At 37.0% G+C, this 19,441-nt stretch overlaps 2 protein-coding genes across 3 annotated transcripts; one reads left to right on the top strand and one right to left on the bottom strand.

The window, feature by feature from the left end:
- Positions 1–1,331: 1,331 nt before the first annotated feature.
- On the bottom strand, positions 1,332–6,334 carry crkl (v-crk avian sarcoma virus CT10 oncogene homolog-like). The gene is made up of 3 exons (XM_065244236.2): positions 5,209–6,334; positions 4,376–4,847; positions 1,332–3,033 (listed from the first exon to the last, which is right to left on the bottom strand). The coding sequence occupies exons 1-3, from the start codon at positions 5,517–5,519 to the stop codon at positions 2,899–2,901; spliced, it is 918 nt and encodes a 305-aa protein (XP_065100308.1). The 5' UTR covers positions 5,520–6,334; the 3' UTR covers positions 1,332–2,898.
- A 6,191-nt stretch (positions 6,335–12,525) lies between these two features.
- LOC141280995 (uncharacterized) lies at positions 12,526–18,326 on the top strand. 2 transcript variants are annotated; one of them, XM_073812531.1, is made up of 7 exons: positions 12,526–12,722; positions 13,829–13,916; positions 14,064–14,115; positions 14,211–14,234; positions 14,372–14,515; positions 14,609–14,838; positions 16,425–18,326. In XM_073812531.1, exons 1-7 carry the CDS (start codon positions 12,655–12,657, stop codon positions 16,725–16,727), a joined length of 909 nt encoding a protein of 302 aa, XP_073668632.1. In that variant the 5' UTR covers positions 12,526–12,654; the 3' UTR covers positions 16,728–18,326. The 2 variants fall into 2 exon arrangements, with proteins under 2 accessions (XP_073668632.1, XP_073668633.1); XM_073812532.1 differs by having other exon boundaries at positions 12,528–12,722; positions 14,612–14,838.
- The last annotated feature ends 1,115 nt before the right edge of the window (positions 18,327–19,441 follow it).

Below are 19,441 nucleotides of genomic sequence, written 5' to 3'. Positions count from 1 at the left end.
CAATCTCATTGAGTGGAATACCACATTTCATTGTGCAAATTTGCCCTTGCTAAAAGTTAAGAGAGGTGTAGGCAACACAAAATGAAAGTAGGCCTAGTGTCATTGTCAGGCTTTTCTTAACCATATGCAAGTTGGCTGGCATGGTTAGTTACGATTACCATAAGCGTACAAAATATGTATTGTCCTGCAGCAACAGAAGCATTTTTATACTCCAGTAGAATGCATCTGGCTTGGTTACATTAGCAGGTCACAGTGTACTAATCTAAACATTTTTGATTACATTACATTTCTACAGCTCACTAAAATAAAGTATCAAAGCTCAGCAACAATTGCACAATTTGTATTATTTTTAGCTTCACCACTGTGGTTTCTGTCAAGCTGCCAAGGTGCGCAAAGCGTAACAGTTGGACAAAAGCTTTGAGGCTGTCGCACTTTAGTCTACAGTGGTTTGAAATAAACATAAGACCAACACACCCACCCATGCATATGTGCCTTGTAAATGTAATAATTAGCTGATAATTCAATCCAATTAGGTTTTAAAAGACAAAACGATGATATAATATATTTGGAATTTGCATATGCATTATATGGCAGTGTTAGCCCACAACAAGCAATAAATTTTTTTTTTTTTAAATGCTTTAAAATGTAAAACCTGACCAAGATTGTTTAAATTACAGTTTTTATATTGAAATGTTATTTTCAGGGATTCATATAGTCCACAGACTGCTGAATATTCCCTTGTCAGTGGTTGCCATAGAGTGCTTAATAGTTAGGGCAAACTGCCATGACGTATCCATGCCAGCAGACAAGGAAACAAGCACAGCCTTGAATCCAGAATTTTCTCTTTCAAACTTGCAAATACTTGCACATCATCACTATCCAAACCTGTGCAGTGGAAAACCTTTAACTTTGATGCACAAATGTCTACATCAACATACACTTTTTCCTAGGCCTTTAAGCCAAACAACTAAAAGAAGGGATCCTGATTTACTGAACAAAAAAGCAAAGCTTGACCTTTATAACTTTCTGTAGGTCATCACAGCACAGGTTTCTTTTTTTAAACACTTCATTAAAACTCTTTAATTATCTTCTCTCTCTGGGGCACTGCCACAATCACAACTGCTGCTAATAAAAATTCAAGTGAGATTGAGTAACCAACCCCCTGTTCCAGATACAGGACACTGTCTCTAAACAGACTGTTATGTCACCATTTTGGTGGACAAAACGTCTGTAGAAACAGGGGTTTGATTTAGCCCACTTTTGGAAATCTCCAAAAACAAGGCACTCAAAGCAAAGTGTACAGTTCCCATACATAAAGTTAAACATGCATGCACAGAGAAGTAGACATAAATTTTATTTACTCGTTCTGTACACGGGTATGGGTAATACCAGCACGGGTGTTAACCATGGGAAATATTATTAACACATGTAAATGATGTAAGAAAATAAAAGGCACAAAGTTTCATTTTGGACCAATGAGAGCACATGGATATTTCGCAATGTGAAACAATAACACGGTAATACTGTTAAAGCCTTACAAAATAAAGTACACCTTAAATTATTTGATTAAATCTAAAATATAAGGGTTGGTCTATTGCTTAACATGAATGTTTAATCTTATTTGATGCTGGAGAAGGAAACCACACAACAGAGGAATTAATTCAAAGGAAAATCAACAGGCAAAAAGACGTCATGAAGCAGCATTTAACCTAAGAGGAAATAACCTCTTGGCCAGGAGGTCATGCACATAGGCCACCAGCAGGTTTTTTTACATCCCTTTTTAGAAAATGTCACCTCCATTCAAAGATTTCACACCGTTTTATTTAAACACACAGTAAATGCTTTGATTTAACAGCTGGCAAAAATAAAAAATAAAGAAATGGATGGAAAAAACTAAAAGTTGGTCTTTTGTGTGTGTAATTCTTTACTGAATATATGTATCTTCATAATAGAGACCTTGTGATGTACAAGTAACTGTCAAGAAATAGAGAAACCCAGACTTTACTGTCATGAGTATGACACAAAGATGGGGTAGAGTCAGACACTAAATCCAGTTCTCAAGAGATCAGCTCATGATAGCACAGGGGATATTTCCAGCTTGTCCAATGGTACAGAAGGGGGTTTGTTTTCCATTTAACCCTCTCACATCATAAAGGCTTCACATCTGGATGCAAAATGCTCCACAGACAAGCCCTTTACCATTTAAAAGTTAAATCCTGCAATAGTCTAGCCACAACCATCTAGCTACACTATAACTGCAATTTACAGACTTCAAGTTATTATAGCACAAATAAAAGGCTACAGTAGACTAGAGCCACATGTTCTACTCATTGAGAAAAGACCTGCAAATCTGTTTTTTAAAGTCAGAAGTGATGTAGTTGTTTCTAGTCTAAGAACCCGTCACTGAAATACTCTACCCCTATTCAGATCCAGGACTGTTACCAAGTTTCAGACCACTATTACTGGATTATGCTCAACTGCCACAAGACAAAAAAAAATGTGAATAATGTATGTTACCAAACAGGTAAACAGTTGGCAATTAAACCAGAGGGTACAATCTACAGTTCCAGACCCTCTGAGGAATTCCACTTCCCTTTAACATAAACATATTTAGCCTGCAAAAGTCAAAGCTGAAGGCAGAAAACGATTTGGGGCTCATCTCACGTCGGCACAGGTACTGATGGCATTAAAATAAAAGAACAATAAGGGCAGACACAAAAATACTGATTCTCCTGTAACCGGGTGAGGGGATTCAGAACCCACTGATTTCGGAGCTGTAAACAGTCAGAAGCCGCACAAATGGTTTGCTCGAGTCCCAAGGCAGGCAAGCGCATTACCGATGGTGACTTGATGGGACAGCCAGCAAGTCGGCAGGGTGTGGACAGAGCAAGGCCCAGATCATTCACTCTCATCTGGATTTTGGGGGTCCAATATTTTCACATGGGTGAAGGGAAATAAACCTCTCCGTCCGTTTACTTCACCTTCCCACTGACCGCTGATGTTCATCCTAGTCACTTTCACAATGTCTCCCACCTATGAAAAAAAACGCAGAAAACAAATGTTGTTGAGTAAAACAAATACCAAAATTCTTCAGAATTTAAAAAAGCATTGTGGGAGCTCATGAAGTCATTCAACAGAAATGCTAAAAAGACATTTAATTGATGCCTAACATATAAAAATGAGGGAAAACCAAAAATGTGCATTAAAAGTGATATTTATGTACAAAGTCCTCCTTCGTAGATCCAATTGTATAGCGAAAGTGAAAAGTATTTTGACATGAAGACACATTCAGGAAAATCAAGTATTTTAAAACTTTTAAATACTTTCATTTGAATGCATACACAACAGCAAACAATGCAAAATAAAAGAAACAAGGCTAGATAAAAAACCAACTGTGCATTTGAGCCAATACACAAGTTTCTCTGACTTTTGCTTCTAGCTGAATCAATGGGCACATTATGGGGTGACTAAGAAATAGGTAAGGTTATTTTTTTAACAAATGAACAAGGCCTTGCATGTAGACTCAGATGGAGAAGTGTTGGAACTTGCCAGATGGGATGACTTTACGCATGAAATTCCATTCTAGACCCTGAACAAACCAATTCAGATTAGGAAGGGCACTGTTTTGAAGACCAAAGGAGTGTATTTCAGTGTATAATTTAAAGTTATCTGAAAAGAACCATAACCAAGAAGCGAAAGTCTCTGAGATTATTACGTTTTTGTCCTTAAATAGTGTCGCTTCAGTTCATAAAAACATTCAGGTGTTAAAGAGGATTTTGCAACTGTTTCAATAGAGGTGGTGCCCCTGAAGTAACTTACTTCACAGTCACCTTAAAAACATGCAGGAAGTAATAAACTTTTATTTGACAGCCATGTATAACATCTATTTTGACATGCATACACTCACCAACTTCAAAATTGAGCATTTTTTCTTTATTACTCATTCCCATGCATTTTTGCAATTGAATAGAGTTCATATGTTTGCTTTAAGGAAAGTCCCTTAGGAATGCAGAACTAAGCAGTACGGACATGAGCTGACGTGTGTCATCAGGAGAAAATATTTGTCATTTTATATCTGCATTATCAGCACCATCTGACCATATGTAAAGAACGGAAATGCAATGCACTTCACAAATAAAATCTACACATTTGCCTTGTGCACTTGCAAATTAATACAATAAAAGGAACAAAATATGCACCTCCATGTCAACCAAATATTCAGACAATCAAGATAACTTTTCTGCTTGAGTAGCCAACCAGCAACAACAACAACTTAGTTTTTAAGGTTTTAAAGAGACATTTCATCATGTCTTTTGCCATTATTAATTGGTAAAGTATACCATCACAAAATCAAAGATCAAAATAAAGGACCTACCTCTAGTGCCAGAGCAGTCTTGTCATATGCACAGGGTACCCTTTTCTGGATAGCCTTTGCCATTACTGGTCCATTCTGCATGGAAGGCAGCGGGTTGATGACAGCGCCGGGTGTGACGGGCGGAAGAGGCGATGGAGTCTGAGGCTGGGCATAGGCGTGTGCTGGCTCAGGGATACCATAGCTATTCGAATTGCGTGAACCATGGACCGAATGACCAGGGTGAGGCGAACCCCTTACCAGCTTTTCTACATAGGGAACAGGAATCATCCCGGCTCTGCCTTCTTTGTTCTTGGCACTCCACCATTGCTCTTCGGGTTTGTCCAGAATAATCAGGATTTCACCCTTCTTGAAGGGAAGGTCTTCTGCATCGCTACCAGTGAAGTCATAAAGAGTCCGCACATACTCCAGGTTCTCATCTCCGAGTCCCCCGGCCGATTGAATAGGACCACTGTTCAGAGAAGTACTGGAGTACCTGTTGTACAAAGTTTAAACAAATATATAATAAAAATGTTGAACATTAAATGGAAATGCTTACATCCACATTTTACTAGCCCAATGATTTTCTGAATACTGAGTCCACCACTGACTGTGCACTTTCACAAGACCAGTTAACTTCCTGATCTTTCATGGAAATGGCTGAATTTCTGTGTAATGCAAATACAGGAAGTTCATCAAGATGAATTACATTATAGTTTACCTGACCAGTCTAGACAGTATCTTAGACTTGTAAGTATACATGTGATACAAAACCAGCAATAGGAAACGGAAATGGACATAACGTTACATGAGAAGAGGAGAAGTTAATGTAGTGTCAAACTATATAGATCACTTACCTTGATGCAGGCTCTATCAAGGTGGTCGTATCCAGATAATGTATTTTATAAAACTCCAAAAGGGCAGGTAGATTATCAAACTCTTGATCGCCTATCTTAAATCTCTTGCTTGGCAAAGAGTTAATGATATAGTGAGACACTTTTGAGTTTTCGGACACCGACAGAACAAAATCACCAGGACAGGTTGACGAATCTCGAACCAAAAACATCCCATGTCTCTGTCCCTGTAATCTATTCTGCGCCTCCTGTCTCGAAACCTGGCCGAAATACCAGCTGGCTCGGTCCGAGGAGTCGAACCGTGCAGACGACATGCTTGTTTTGCAATAAATATACCCGCACTAATAAGAAATAAAGATTCAAAGTAAATAAACGAGTTATAAATTAATTCGTCGAATATATATAAATTATTCTACAAGCTGGCAAAGCTTTTTGAACTTGTCAAATCCAAGGCAAATTGTTTTACTGAACTGCAACCTGACGTCTCACCAGACAGGCTGCGACTGGCGTCAACCAACTTTGATGCATCGCTAAAATTTTCCGCCGACACAAGAACCAAGGCAGGTCTAGAATCGGTTAAACAACTAAAAAGTCAGCTTCAATGACATAAAACACGAATTTAAAGTTAAAGTTCCCCTTTCTTTTCTCTCTTCCGTGCTAGCTGCAGCTTATGAAACAATATAGCGCGTTAGCCAGCTAGCCGTCTCTAGTGACCGTCCGCTCAAGATGCTAAAAATATCGCCATATTATGATAATAAATCGCTCTACGTGACGATTTTAGGCGACATATGGTAGATGCGTCCTCGTCCCTGGGTTACACAAAGCACGGAGGAGTTTTGCCTCTTATTTAGACTCCCAACAGACTTCGAAGGCTGTAACAAAAATGGCGGCCCGCAACACGTCTTCACACAAAACGAACTGAAGTGAATAGTGAAAAATCTCACAACAAGAAAGTTTCCCGTTTCACACGCAGGTCTCCTTTATTACGCACGACTTCACAGCGCGATAGGGTGACCGATAAGAGTTCTGTTTATCCTTGTATTTTCTTTCTCTATGTTGGTGTGAAAGCTACTTCGGCTCCCCACACCGTCCGAGAAATGGCGTCTGGAGGGCGGATCTGCGCGCGCTCCCGGTCTGCCTGATCACCCGTCACGAACGCCTCGAGCGTCTGTTACTAAAAGGAAGATAAACCGAGTGGCGCGCAAAGGCGCGGCATTTTAAATCTTCTGATGCGTAAAAATTTTAGGCAGGAGATTATTTTGGGGGCCAGTATGAGCATTAATGTGAACGTTTAAAGATGATTTAACTGTGTGCTTTTCATGTATTTTCATATCACACGTTTTGTATGTCAAATTCCCCCCACACTAGATGTTCACAACTAAAAAAAAAATTGGCTGCGTTCAGAGAGTTTTGCACTTTACTGCCACCTATTACTAGTATAGATTATCAACACTACACCAACTATGCATTTCCTCAAGCAATAATTACTCATACGCATGGGTCAGTCATGGAATTTAAAACTCACAGATGAAAGTCTGCAAAAATATACCTGACTTGCAATTCATTGGCCTAAACATACAGCTTTTGTAAGCTGCTATAGTAAGGAACTGTTATGCTTATGCTTCCCACATCAGTCACACTAAAACGGGTATAACGTTACATTTTATATTTTATATTTACATTACTTTTTACATTTATATATTTTTTTTTTGTATTGCCTTTTTGGTTCTTTAATTTGAGCTAAAGAGTGACGTAATTGCCAAGAGGTTTGCATTATTTTTAATTATTATGTTATCTACTGAATTTAATTAACATTACCATTAAATAAAAGTTTACTTTACATTATACAAATAAAACCATAATTGAAAGCTGAATCCATTTCACATAACCAAAAAAATAAAGGTCCTGTTACGCCCCTCTCTCTGAGTCCGCAGACAGACAGTGGTCGAATCCCAATCCGAAAACTGCAGCCTCTGGAGGTCGCATTTGTAGGCTTCACACGTCATCAAGACTGTCTTATTTCAGAATATTAACAATTAAAAAGTTGACTAATTCTTAGTAAATTGTTGTAATATGAATTTTAGCGAATGTAATGCTCATTTATCTTAAATAAACCAGGTTTGATGGCGTATGCAGCCTGCATATGCGACCTAAGGAGGCCGCTGTTGGAGAGACTTGATTCGAAACAAACATGGAAGAGTTGACATCACTGTGTAAAGCAGAAATTAAAACCATTATAAAAAGTCACACACTAAAATGGCAGAAATATTGGGACATATCAGACACTGGGAGACACTTTTACAATATAGAAAGGTGTCAATATGAGGCAGCTGGGCAGGAAACAAATATAATTCAAAGCTTCACGAATTCCAAACGTTGTAAACTTTGACTTTAAGTGGAAGTAGCTACTGAAAATCTAGCTAAGACCAGCATAGCTGGTGGCAGTAGCTGGTCCTCTCAGCCTGGCAAAGCTGGTCAAGCTGGTGAGTTAACTGGTCTTCCAGCTAGACCAGCTTAAAAAGTGACCAATACACAGCTAGACCAGCTTGCTACATCAGCAAAAACCAGTTCAGCAGCTTAAATAAAGCTAGCCTTAGCCTATTTTGTCAGTGTTATTCCCTACTGAGAAATCCAGCTCAAACCAGCATACGGTAGCAGGTTTTGGCTGGTGTAGCAAGCTGTTCTAGCTGTGTTTTGGTAACTTTTTAAGATGGTCTATCTGGACTTAGCTGATTAGGAAGGCAGACCACCTAACCCACCAGCTTGACCAGCTTTGCCAGGCTGGGAGGACCAGCTTGAACCAACTACTGTCACCTTATACCAGCTACCAGCTTTTGCTGGTCTTAGCTGGATTTTTCAGTAAGGATTACATTCAGGACACATAAGTGAAAGTGAAAAATGAAAGTAACATATCAGCATCTCAAGTTTTATCAAAAATTTGGAGTGAGACCACATCTGATCAATGGGACACAAGTGTGTATTTGCAGCAGCGGCCTCTTTGCCTCACCCAAATATTTCAAGTTTTTGGTAGCAGTTTAGAATAGTTAATTAGTGTTTAGAATTGACCAGCACACATAGAAATATCACAAATGGTAAATCTGATAAAATAAATTGTTTTATGTATTAAAAAAAAAAAATGTATGAAATTAAAAGGAAATTTGTCCGCAAACAACCCTGGCAGTGCTCAATGTACACCCAGGTAAAAAAGTAGTATGATCTAATAATGTACTTAAAGGGCTCTAGTTGAACTTTTAACATTTGGCCAAGTTAAAATGCAACTGTTTTAAAAAATTAAAAAATATGAGTTTTCAGTAATTAAATAGCAAAATACTGGATACAAGCTTTTTCCCTCTCAAATCAACTTTTAAATCAAAATTTGAGTTCTTCCTCTGAGCAAGGATGGAATGGTCCATTTTACTTAGAAATTCAGTAGCAGAAATATTTTTAACAATGGGTGAAACATTTGCTTCCTCTTTTCAATAAAGGACATAAAGGAGCTGGGTAACCCTTTACAATAAGGTTCATTACTTAACATTAGTTAACTACATTAGTTAACATGAACTTATAATGAACTGCACTTATACAGCATTATTTATTAATCTTTGTTAATGTTAATTTCAACAATTACTAAAATATTTAAATCTTGTTAACATTAGTTAATGCACTGTGAACTAACATAAACAAACAAATAACAGCTTTATTTCTATACTAACATTAACAAAGATTAATAAATACTGTAACAAGTGTATTGCTCATTGTTTGTTCATGTTTAATACATTAACTTATGTTAACCTTATTGTAAAGTGTTACCAGGAGGTGTTTTTTTTTTTAACAAAATGAACTCATCTTCCAATTTAAATTCACACTGCTATTATTTTGATCATGCCACTTTCAATAAGTGAATCTATAACTCAGAACAAGCAGTTTGGAAAACATTACCAATGGGTCTATTGTTTTGATAATATTGCCGCTGCAACACCCAACAGTAGTATTTTCTCAATACCGCGCAGCACTAGCCTTAAGCTGTGGCTTAAGTGTCAAAATTGTTTAGTAAAAAGTAGGACCAGTCTGAGAGACTTTTATAAAGCAAATTTCAGTAAAGTAAGAAGACTTATTCTTAAGTGCTAACATGCCCGCATACACTCACAGCAGCATGTGACACCATACAATAATGAATCATAAAGACATTACAATTATTAATAATAATTTACATTTGCTTCACAATATGTTTAAAAAAATATTACAAATAAGTACATGCATTCATCTGACAAATTTTTTGCACCATTTTGATTTAAAAAAAAACGTAATTCTATTAAAACAATGAATCGCCTCATTCTGATTTCACTTACAGCTGTTTTTACCAAAGTTGGCAATAAATTTTTATATAAAAATACTTTGTTGATCAAGCCTGTTTCATAATTCTGCCTGGATGCCTGTTGTATAATCTTATAAAATATTATCTTATGATATGAGATTCTACAGGTAGCAGGTTGAGCTACGCCTCATGTATTTTATAGCAAAAGTATTTATCCTCTATTTAGTTGCAGCAGTGTTATTAATGTGTCTGAAGAAGAATAACTGACTCAGTTGAGTTTGGTTTCTCGCTAATTAAAACACCATTGGAATTTTTGCCATCTTTGTCACTGTCGTCTTTGGCTTGCTCACTGCTTACATTGCTTTTGTTATGTTTTGGGTCAGGGTTTTATACTTTATTAGTTTAAAATGCCATCCAAGAAAGCGGCTGGGGCACAAATTTTGTGTAAATCAAGTTTTATTTTCACTTTTTACACTTTTTGATTTTTTTGATATCATTAGGTGTGTTCATGCCTTGCTTTGCAGACCAATCGTCGAAATTTGCTTCTTGCAGTCGAGGGACGAGTTGAGCCATCAAGTCAGACACCTGCTGTTTGCCATGGTGAAGTGTGCACAGTGTTTCCTTTTTTTGTTTTTTTGTAAATGAAGTGAATTTGATTGTGAATTTGTCAAAGACCCTTTTAATAAAAGTTGCAACCAGAAACCCTATATTTTTGTTGCTGTTTATACTACAACCCCAAATCAGAAAAAGTTGGGACACAGTAGAAATTGTGAGTAAAAAAGTAATGGAATAATTTACAAATCTCATAAACTTATATTTTATTCACAATAGAATTTAGATAACATATCAAATGTTGAAAGTGAGATATTTTGTAATGTCATGCCAAATATTGGCTCATTTTGGATTTCATGAGAGCTACACATTTCAAAAAAAGTTGGGACAGGTAGCAATAAGAGGCCAGGAAATTTAATATACATATAAGGAATAGTTGAAGGACCAATTTGCAACTTATTAGGTCAATTGGCAACATGATTGGGTATAAAAAGAGCCTTTCAGAGTGGCAGTGTCTCTCAAAAGTCAAGATGGGCCGAGAATCACAAATTCCCCCAATGCTGTGGCGAAAAATAGTTTTCTGAGTTTCTCAGAGAAAAAATGCAAAGAGTTTGAAGTTATCATCATCTACAGTGCATAATATCATTCAAAGGTTTAGAGAATCTGGAACAATCTCTGTGCGTAAAGGTCAAGGCCGGAAAACCATACTTGATGCCCGTGATCTTCGGGCTCTTAAACGGCACTGCATCACATACAGGAATGCTACTGTAATGGAAATCATAACATGGGCTCTGGAATACTTCCAGAAAACAATGTCGGTGAACACAATCCACCGTGTCATTCGCCGTTGCCAGTTAAAACTCTATAGGTCAAACAAGAAGCCATATCTAAACATCAACCAGAAGCGCAGGTGTTTTCTCTGGGCCAAGGCTCATTTAAAATGGACTTTGGCAAAGTGAAAAACTGTTCTGTGGTCCAACGAATCAAAATTTGAAGTTCTTTTTGGAAAACTGGGACGCCATTTCATCAGGACTAAAGAGGACAATGACAACCCAAGTTGTTTTTAGCGCTCAGTTCAGAAGCCTGCAAAAGAAGCCTTTTTTTTTTTTATGCCCATCTATGCAAAATTATGTCACTGACAGTGTTTCTTTGTTTCTTTGTTTGTGTGTAGGCTCAAATTAAGTGTTGTGTTGTCTTGTCTTGTTGATACGACTGGTAGACTAGAAATTGAATTGCCCTTCGGGGATAAATAAAGTTGTTTGAAGTTGAAGTTGATGGTTTGGGGTTGCATGAGTGCGTGTGGCATGGGCAGCTTACACATCTGGAAAGATACCATCAATGCTAAAAGGTTTATCTAAGTTCTAGATACATATTATCCCATTCAGAAGTCATCTCTTTCAGGGAAGACCTTGCATTTTCCAACATGACAATACCAGACCACATACTGCATAAATAACAATATCATGGCTGCGTAGAAGAAGGATCCGGGTACTGAAATGGCCAGCCTGCAGTCCAGATCTTTCACCCATAGAAAACATTTGGTGCATAATAAAGAGGAAGATGCGACAAAGAAGACCTAAGACAGTTGAGCAACTAGAAGTCTGTATTAGACAAGAATTGGACAACATTCCTATTCCTAAACATTGGTCCTCCTCCAGCTGTTCCTTATATGTACATTTAACTTTTCTGGCATTGTATTGCTACCTGTCCCAACTTTTTTTGGAATGTGTAGCTCTCATGAAATCCAAAATGAGCCAATATTTGGCATGACATTTCAAAATGTATCACCTTCAACATTTGATATGTTATCTATATTCTATTGTGAATAAAATATAAGTTTATGAGATTTGTAAATTATTCCATTACTTTTTTTACTCACAATTTCTACAGTGTCCCAACTTTTTCTGATTTGGGGTTGTAAATAAAGTACTAATTTCGTCTTTAGCTTCTTTTCATTTTTCTCTCACAGATGAAAGGATCTCAAAAGTCTGCAAAAATAAACCTGACTTGCAATTAATCACCATAAACATACAGCTTTTGAAAGCTGCTATAATAACGACGACTGTAGGCCTAATGTTTTCCACAACAATCACACTATTATAACTGTGGTATAACGTTACAGCTTGTATTTTATATTAATATAAACTTTTGGCTTTTTAATATGAGCTAAATAGTGACATTATTGCCAAGAAGAATCGTGTGTTGCAATTATTATTTACTTTTCTGAATTGAATAAACAATGCCATTAAATAAAATGTGGATATTATGTGAAATGTATATTGTATAGCATCAGTTGTATATGTTTTAGACAGATTACACCAAACCAACTGAATCAATCATTTACTCAACCTACTTTATATACACATTCAACCCACACTGAAAGCTGAATCCATTTCATATAACAGTAAAGGTCCTGTTACGCCCCTCTCTGTCCGTAGACAGACGCCGTTGGAGAGACTTGACTGATTCGAAACAAATGATTCCTAAACGATTCAAAGCTTCACGAAACAGTGTTCCAAACGCGTCCATCATTACCTGAAACTTAAAAACGGCTTGTTTAACGTTTTTCAACGTTATCTGTAATGGATGTCTCAGGTTCTGATAGCGACTGGAGGAGCACAGCCTTCAGACAGAAAGTAGTGGCTAAAATGTAAGTATTCTCCATTAAATCTTATTTGTTTGGATGCGTTTGTGCGGCGCTTATGGTCACGCGCACGGGAACAGTGATGCTAGCTAGGTAGCTGCTAACTAGCTGATGCTCAACATACCAACATAGTCTGTAAAACACCGTAAACTTTGGTCTTTAAGTGAAAGTAGGTAATTTGGTATCTAGTAAAATAAATTATGATATTCACTGAGTGATATAGTATGGTATTTTCCTGTATGGTACTTATTGATCTGTGTCGTTAGCTTAAACAAAGCTAGCATCATTAAACATGAGCCCATGAGTGAAGAAAATTATAACGTAACTTAACTGGCGTTAAAATAAAACAAATTCAGTTTAATAGGTCGCACTTGTGATTTTTTTTTTTAGTTTATTATGAGCCCATCTAATAATACTTTGTTTTCAGTAAAATGTACACGATTGTTTGATTGACAGTTACAACAAAACAGCGTTAGATACATTATTTTTTATCTAACGTTAGAATAGAATTTTTATTAAGTGGCAATTGTTTTATCCCGTGAAATTTATACCAAGCGACATTTATGTTTTTTTTTTAAGAGAACGTTAATATATGACAAATAATATAAATGTATATCATCAAGTATTCGTAAACAAAGCAGATGAGGATAAAACACAGTAAACAAAGGGCTGAAATATGTTTGAAATAGGTGCCTGGTCTATATGTTTACTTTATTAGCTGTTGGTATACCTTCACATACATAGATTGAAATATAATAACTGTATCAGGTTTAGAAGTTTGGTGTTGAGAGCCAATTTGATTTATTAATATTTTTATATTAGCTGCAAATATAACAGCACCCATATAGGACTTTGCAATATACCCCAGTTTATAGAACAACTCATATTTGGTTAGTTAGTTTGATAAATATTAGCCTATTCTGTCAGTGTTATTTAGTGCTATTACATTCAGGGGGGACACCTAAGCGAAAGTGAAAAATGAAAGTGACGTGTTTGTATAAGAACATGATCATAAGGAATCACAAACTAATTATGTCATAGCGATGAGCTTTTTCTCAGTCTTCTGTCATCTATAGTCATCAGACCTGCACTTCTGTTTTGTGGTGTTTTAGAGAGGAAGCCATGAGAAAAGCAGGAACTGCTCATAATAAGTCCAGTTCTGACATGGAAAATCATGTATGTCTCAAGGCAAAGACCAGAGTAAGTACTGGTTGTGGGTTAGCCTATTAATTACACATGTGCATGCTGTCTCCCAAAGATACTGTTTTGTTCATCTGATTATTAAATATCAGACAGTAATATTATTCAGATGCAAATTAACAAGATGCAAATGACCGCTTTTGACAGGAGGAGTATTTGTCTTTGGTTGCGAGGCTGATAATTCATTTCAGAGATGTTCGTAAGTTGACCATCCACAATGTTTCGATATAAAATTTTACATGCTTTTATTCTTCGATGTGAACTGTGTTTTGAGCACATTTCTTTTCATTGCAGATAAAAAGGCACAAGGGGGTCCTGGTAAATCAAATCTCACTTACTTACAGCAAAAACAGTAGTATATTAAATGAATCCCTAACAATAGTTCTTGCATTAAAGTATCAAAACTTTCTGCTAATTTTCAAAATTATTTTAACAGATCATGTTTTATATTTTAGATCCCATGAATGCCCTGCAGAATTTGACTGGAGTGAGTGGAGGTGGACCAGGTGTCATTGGCATTGGACCACGCCCACCTGGTATGGGGCAAATGCAGATGGGTCAGTATACCATGCAAGGAGTAGCAGGCGGCCAGCAGTCTGGTATGTTTAATATCTATCGCTTTGGCGTTGCTAGTCCCACACTGTAGCAGTTGAGCCATAGGAAGCTGGGAACTGATGCAATGTTTACCCCAGCAGGGTCTGCTGGACTGATGCAGCAGTCTATTCAGTTTCAGCAGTTTCAGCCACAGCAGCAGGCAGCCATGCAGCCTTCGCAGCAAACAGCTATGCAGCAGAATACTATGCAGCAGAATATGCAGCAGTTATATCAGATGAAGCAACAGCTGTACCATCAGAATCAACAACTGCAGCATCCCAATCAGCAACAGCAGCAGGCTCAGACTCAGCAGCAGCAACAGAACCAGGTAAAAGTAATGGAAATGTTTTTGAAAATATGCTAATTTTCCAGCTCCCCTAGAGTTAAAAATTCAGCTGATCCCCGGGTCTGGCGCTAGCACTTTTAGCATAGCTTAGTGCAATTCATTGAATCTGATTAGACCATTAGTATTTGGCAAAGAAATAACCAAAGAGTTTAAATATTTTTCCTATTTAAAACTTGACTCTTCTGTAGTTACATCATGTACTAAGACTGACAGAAAATTAAAAGCTGCGATTTTCTAGGCAGATAAAGCCAGGAACTATATTCCCAAACTGGCTTAATAATTAGTGACTTTGCTGATGTACCATGGCTGCAGCAGGTGTAGTGATATTATGCACTGCCTGAAAAAAGTCCCGTTGGTTACTTTCAATGGCAGGGGACTATTTTCGGAATGTGGAATGTCCCTTTAATACCTAATAATAATATACTGAATAAAAAAACATAAAAAGAGTTCATATGATAGCTTTTTATAAAATTAAAATGAAAGTGGATGGAAACAAGTTTAGGGATGCTTCGATCGATCGGCCGCCAATCGGTATCGGTCGCCGATCGGTATCGGTCGATAAGGGCATTAAATTACTTGATCGGTACTCGCTAAATTTGCCGATCTTCTGAACCGATCTTTCTGTTTATTTTTGTCATCATAGGGATCCTGAGTGTGGCTGCAGTTAGAGAGCATTTTTTATGGAGTGGGATTTTTATAACCGATTGCTCATGTGGGACGTGCAGATTTAGATTTCTCTCTTACCTTTACAGAGATATGTGTATTTTCTATGAGGACGCACTCTGGTCAACAGCACGACGGGTCTTCACATCCCCATCACACACAGCATATACAACACATATCAATCGCGGACAATTGCATCCTCATGCCAAAAGTTTATTATTTGCATGCGTTTAAAAGTTTTGACCGATTAATCTCTGTCACGTCTTAAAGCTGCAGTATCGTTATAGTTGTGAGTAGGTCCTGCGAGGTGCACATCAGGCTACGCAGAGCTTCGCACAGGCTACGGATAGCCTACGTTGTAGCTACGGCGTAGAACTTACGCACGGCTATAAATCGGGCTTAATTCATCTCTGAATAAAATCACTCTCTGCTCTTGACTTGTTCTTGAACTGTTATACTTCATACGAATGCATGTATATTTAATTCATACAGTAAAGACTGTTAAGTGTTTAATTCTCATTACTTTTAAAAGAAATAAACCTTTTTTAAGAGATATTAAATATCTCTTTGTAGAAAAAAAAATGTGTTGTGCTTATTTATTAGTTTCTCTATTAACACAAAAATATACCTAATTACTTGCAAGTAATATAACAAAGGCAACATCTGTGGTATTACTTTATCTAGAAATTTTTTTTAACAGTTACAGTCATTAAAGAGATTGCATATCAGCTTGAAAAAACGGAATCGGTATCGGACGATTACGAAGATAACTCTAGGGGAGCTGGAAAATCAGCATATTTTCAAAAAAAGTGGAATGTCCCTTTAAGAAAATATTCAAGATTAAGACACAAAGCCTGGCTGCTAATATTAACATTGTGTTTTTGTTTTGATGGATTTATTTACAGTTGCATCAAAACAGAATCCAACAGCAACAGCAATTAGTACAATTGCAGCAGCAACAACAACAGGCTAAGGCCCAGGCTCAAGCTCAGGCCCAGCATTTTCTGCAGCAGCAGCAGCAACAACAACAACAACAGCAGCAGGTTCAGCAGATCCAGCAGGCAGCCCAGCTCTCAGCAAATTTAAATAAACTCATTCTTGAGTCCTATGCCCCCAACGGTAGTGATGGCCAAATGAGGCTTCCTGAACCACTGAGGCTTTCCAGCCCATTGGTTCGCCAAAAGGTTCAGTTACCCGAAGCCTCGTGAACAGTGTGCTCTCTAGTGACACCTGCTGTGGAAAGCAATGTATTGCACACAAATCTATTCATTCTGAGCAACCAAATTGTCATGGTGTGGGCTTTATCTATTGCCTGTGTATTAAATAAAGTATTTTACTCTGCTTGTGTTAAGCTATGCACACACAACTCATACATACACATATTTGTGTTCAACTGTTCAGTAGTTCTTTGGGTTATTGATAACCATGAATGCCCCGAATGAGTGTAAATAAATTATTATGAGTGCAGTGCTGACTGGGAAGGCAATAGTGCAATGCTTATTGAACTGAGGGGTGCAATGCTTATGGAACTGGAAGTGTAAAACAGCAAACTGCAACACAGAAAAGTGTTTACTGGTTTTTATTTAAAACAAAAGTTTTTAACAGTATTTGGATTGAAGCGGTTTCTCTTTTTAGAAAGCTCCTCTCAAGCCTTTCACAGGGCACTGATGATGCTGGACAACAAAAGAAGGTCAGTGCCAGCTTATATAAATTGGGATATTGGAGCTTCTGTTTGTTTCAATATCCCAATGGATCCTCAGTCCTCCTAGGCTATCCCTAATACAGTATAGTCTTATAATAATAATAATAATAACAGCAATACTATATATAATAATAAAACTACTACTAATATAGGCTATATCAAAATATATATAGCAAAATAATTACGTATTATAGGTATTAGAACTAGATATATGCTAATTTACTCTACTAATCTACTTTCCTATGCTATGTATAATTTACTCTAATAATCGTCTAAACTAAGTGTAATATAATATATAATACAGGCTATGATATATAATGATAACTACACTACAAACTCAGTACAAACTCGCCACTACGTACAACCAACACCTCAACACCAATGCAAACGTACTGCAAAACGCACAAGAGGCGCGAGTTTCGAACCATTTTTTTACGGAGGCGATACTCAGAGTGAAGCAATGACGTATTCAACAGAAAACGAGGCCTCGTTTGTCATCGTCACGTGATTTTCACGGAAACGATACAAGCCTCGAATCGGGGCTTCATCTGGAACGCCCCTTTTTGCTCGACACAAGCTCCGGAGCTTCGCTTCAGATGTCACATCACTACCCAACGGTATACAGTCATAGCAGCATGTGAGACCATACAATAATGAATCATAAAGACGCTACAATTATTAATAATGATTTAAATTTGCTTCACAATATGTGTAAAAAATGTTACAAATAAGTACATGCATTCATTGTACAATTTTTTTGCACAATTTTGTTAAAAAAAATCTGTTAAAAAAATTAAAACAATGAATCGCCTCATTCTGATTTCACTTACAGCTGTTTTTACCAAAGTTGGCAATACATTTTTATATAAAAATACTTTGTTGTTCTAACCGGTTTCATAATTCTGCCTTGATGCCTGCTGTATAATCTTATAAAATATAATCCTATGAGACAGGTAGCAGGCTGAGCTACGGCTCGTGTATTTTATAGCAAAAGTATTTATCCTCTATTTAGTTGCAGCAGTGTTATGTTAATGTGTCTGAAGAAGAATAACTGACTCAGTTGAGTTTGGTTTCTCGCTAATTAAAACACCATTGGAATTTTTGCCATCTTTGTCACTGTCGTCTTTGGCTTGCTCACTGCTTACATTGCTTTTGTTATGTTTTGGGTCAGGGTTTTATACTTTATTAGTTTAAAATGCCATCCAAGAAAGCGGCTGGGGCACAAATTTTGTGTAAATAAAGTTTTATTTTCACTGTTTACACTTTTTGATAGCATTTCTAGAGAGAACTCATTATTGTAGTTTTCAAATATGCGATTAGTGATCATAAAGGTGCTCTCTTGTTTATATTTCAAACGTTACGCTGCCTATGAAGGCTGTCCGAATGTGTTTCCCAGAGCTGCCTTTATGCCGCCGATATCATGTGTGCTGAGTCCCAATTCGCCTACTTATACTACGACCTAAAAGTATGTACTGTTTTTGTGAGGAAAATGTACGTACTTTTGAGTGTGTATCAAAAGAGTATGCACGTTCTGGGACGTACACCTAGTTACGCACACCAAACGCAGGTCGTTTGTGAGGCGGCTGGTTATGATGTTCATCATGTGCAACAATGTGTGTAACGAAAGCTACTTATTTTAAAGTCAAAATAGTTAAAGTTTATAGTATAAGTATTGTTTAACGTATTTTATGCTTATTTTATACTTATGTATGCAAATCAAAAATACCGCGATGAAAATGAACCATGCTTTTACTATAGTAAAAGTTTAGTAACCACATTTCTTAATAAAGTTAACATTTGTACAGCCACAGTATTACTACAAATAAGTCAGTGTGGTTAAACTATGATTAGTGTAGTAAAAGGTGTTTATTTTCATAAGGGTTTATAATAAGGTATAAATCTAAGACAGAAACATAAAAAGAAATACATAAAAAAGACACATGCATGACACAGTACTACAGCCATGGTACTTTATTTTCACAACATCAACCGAATATTACGAGACAATGAAAGATAACTTTAATTAGGGTTAAACATTTGAATTCTTACACTTAAAAGCTGAGGGCGCATCTCCGCTGCTGCGTCTGGCTGCCATATTTACATCACCACAAAGCTCCTCCCTCCCGCACGCAATGGGTTGTGGGCAATATTAGCCGTTAGAGTGTGGATCGATCTGCACTTCGAAATCTAACCGGAAATAGTAGACCATCCGGGTATCTT

This window comes from Paramisgurnus dabryanus, chromosome 18, assembly GCF_030506205.2.
Source record: "Paramisgurnus dabryanus chromosome 18, PD_genome_1.1, whole genome shotgun sequence".
Classification (NCBI taxonomy): Eukaryota; Metazoa; Chordata; class Actinopteri; order Cypriniformes; family Cobitidae; genus Paramisgurnus; species Paramisgurnus dabryanus.
Note: the sequence above shows the minus strand (reverse complement) of the source record. Positions and strands in the feature narration are given on the sequence as shown.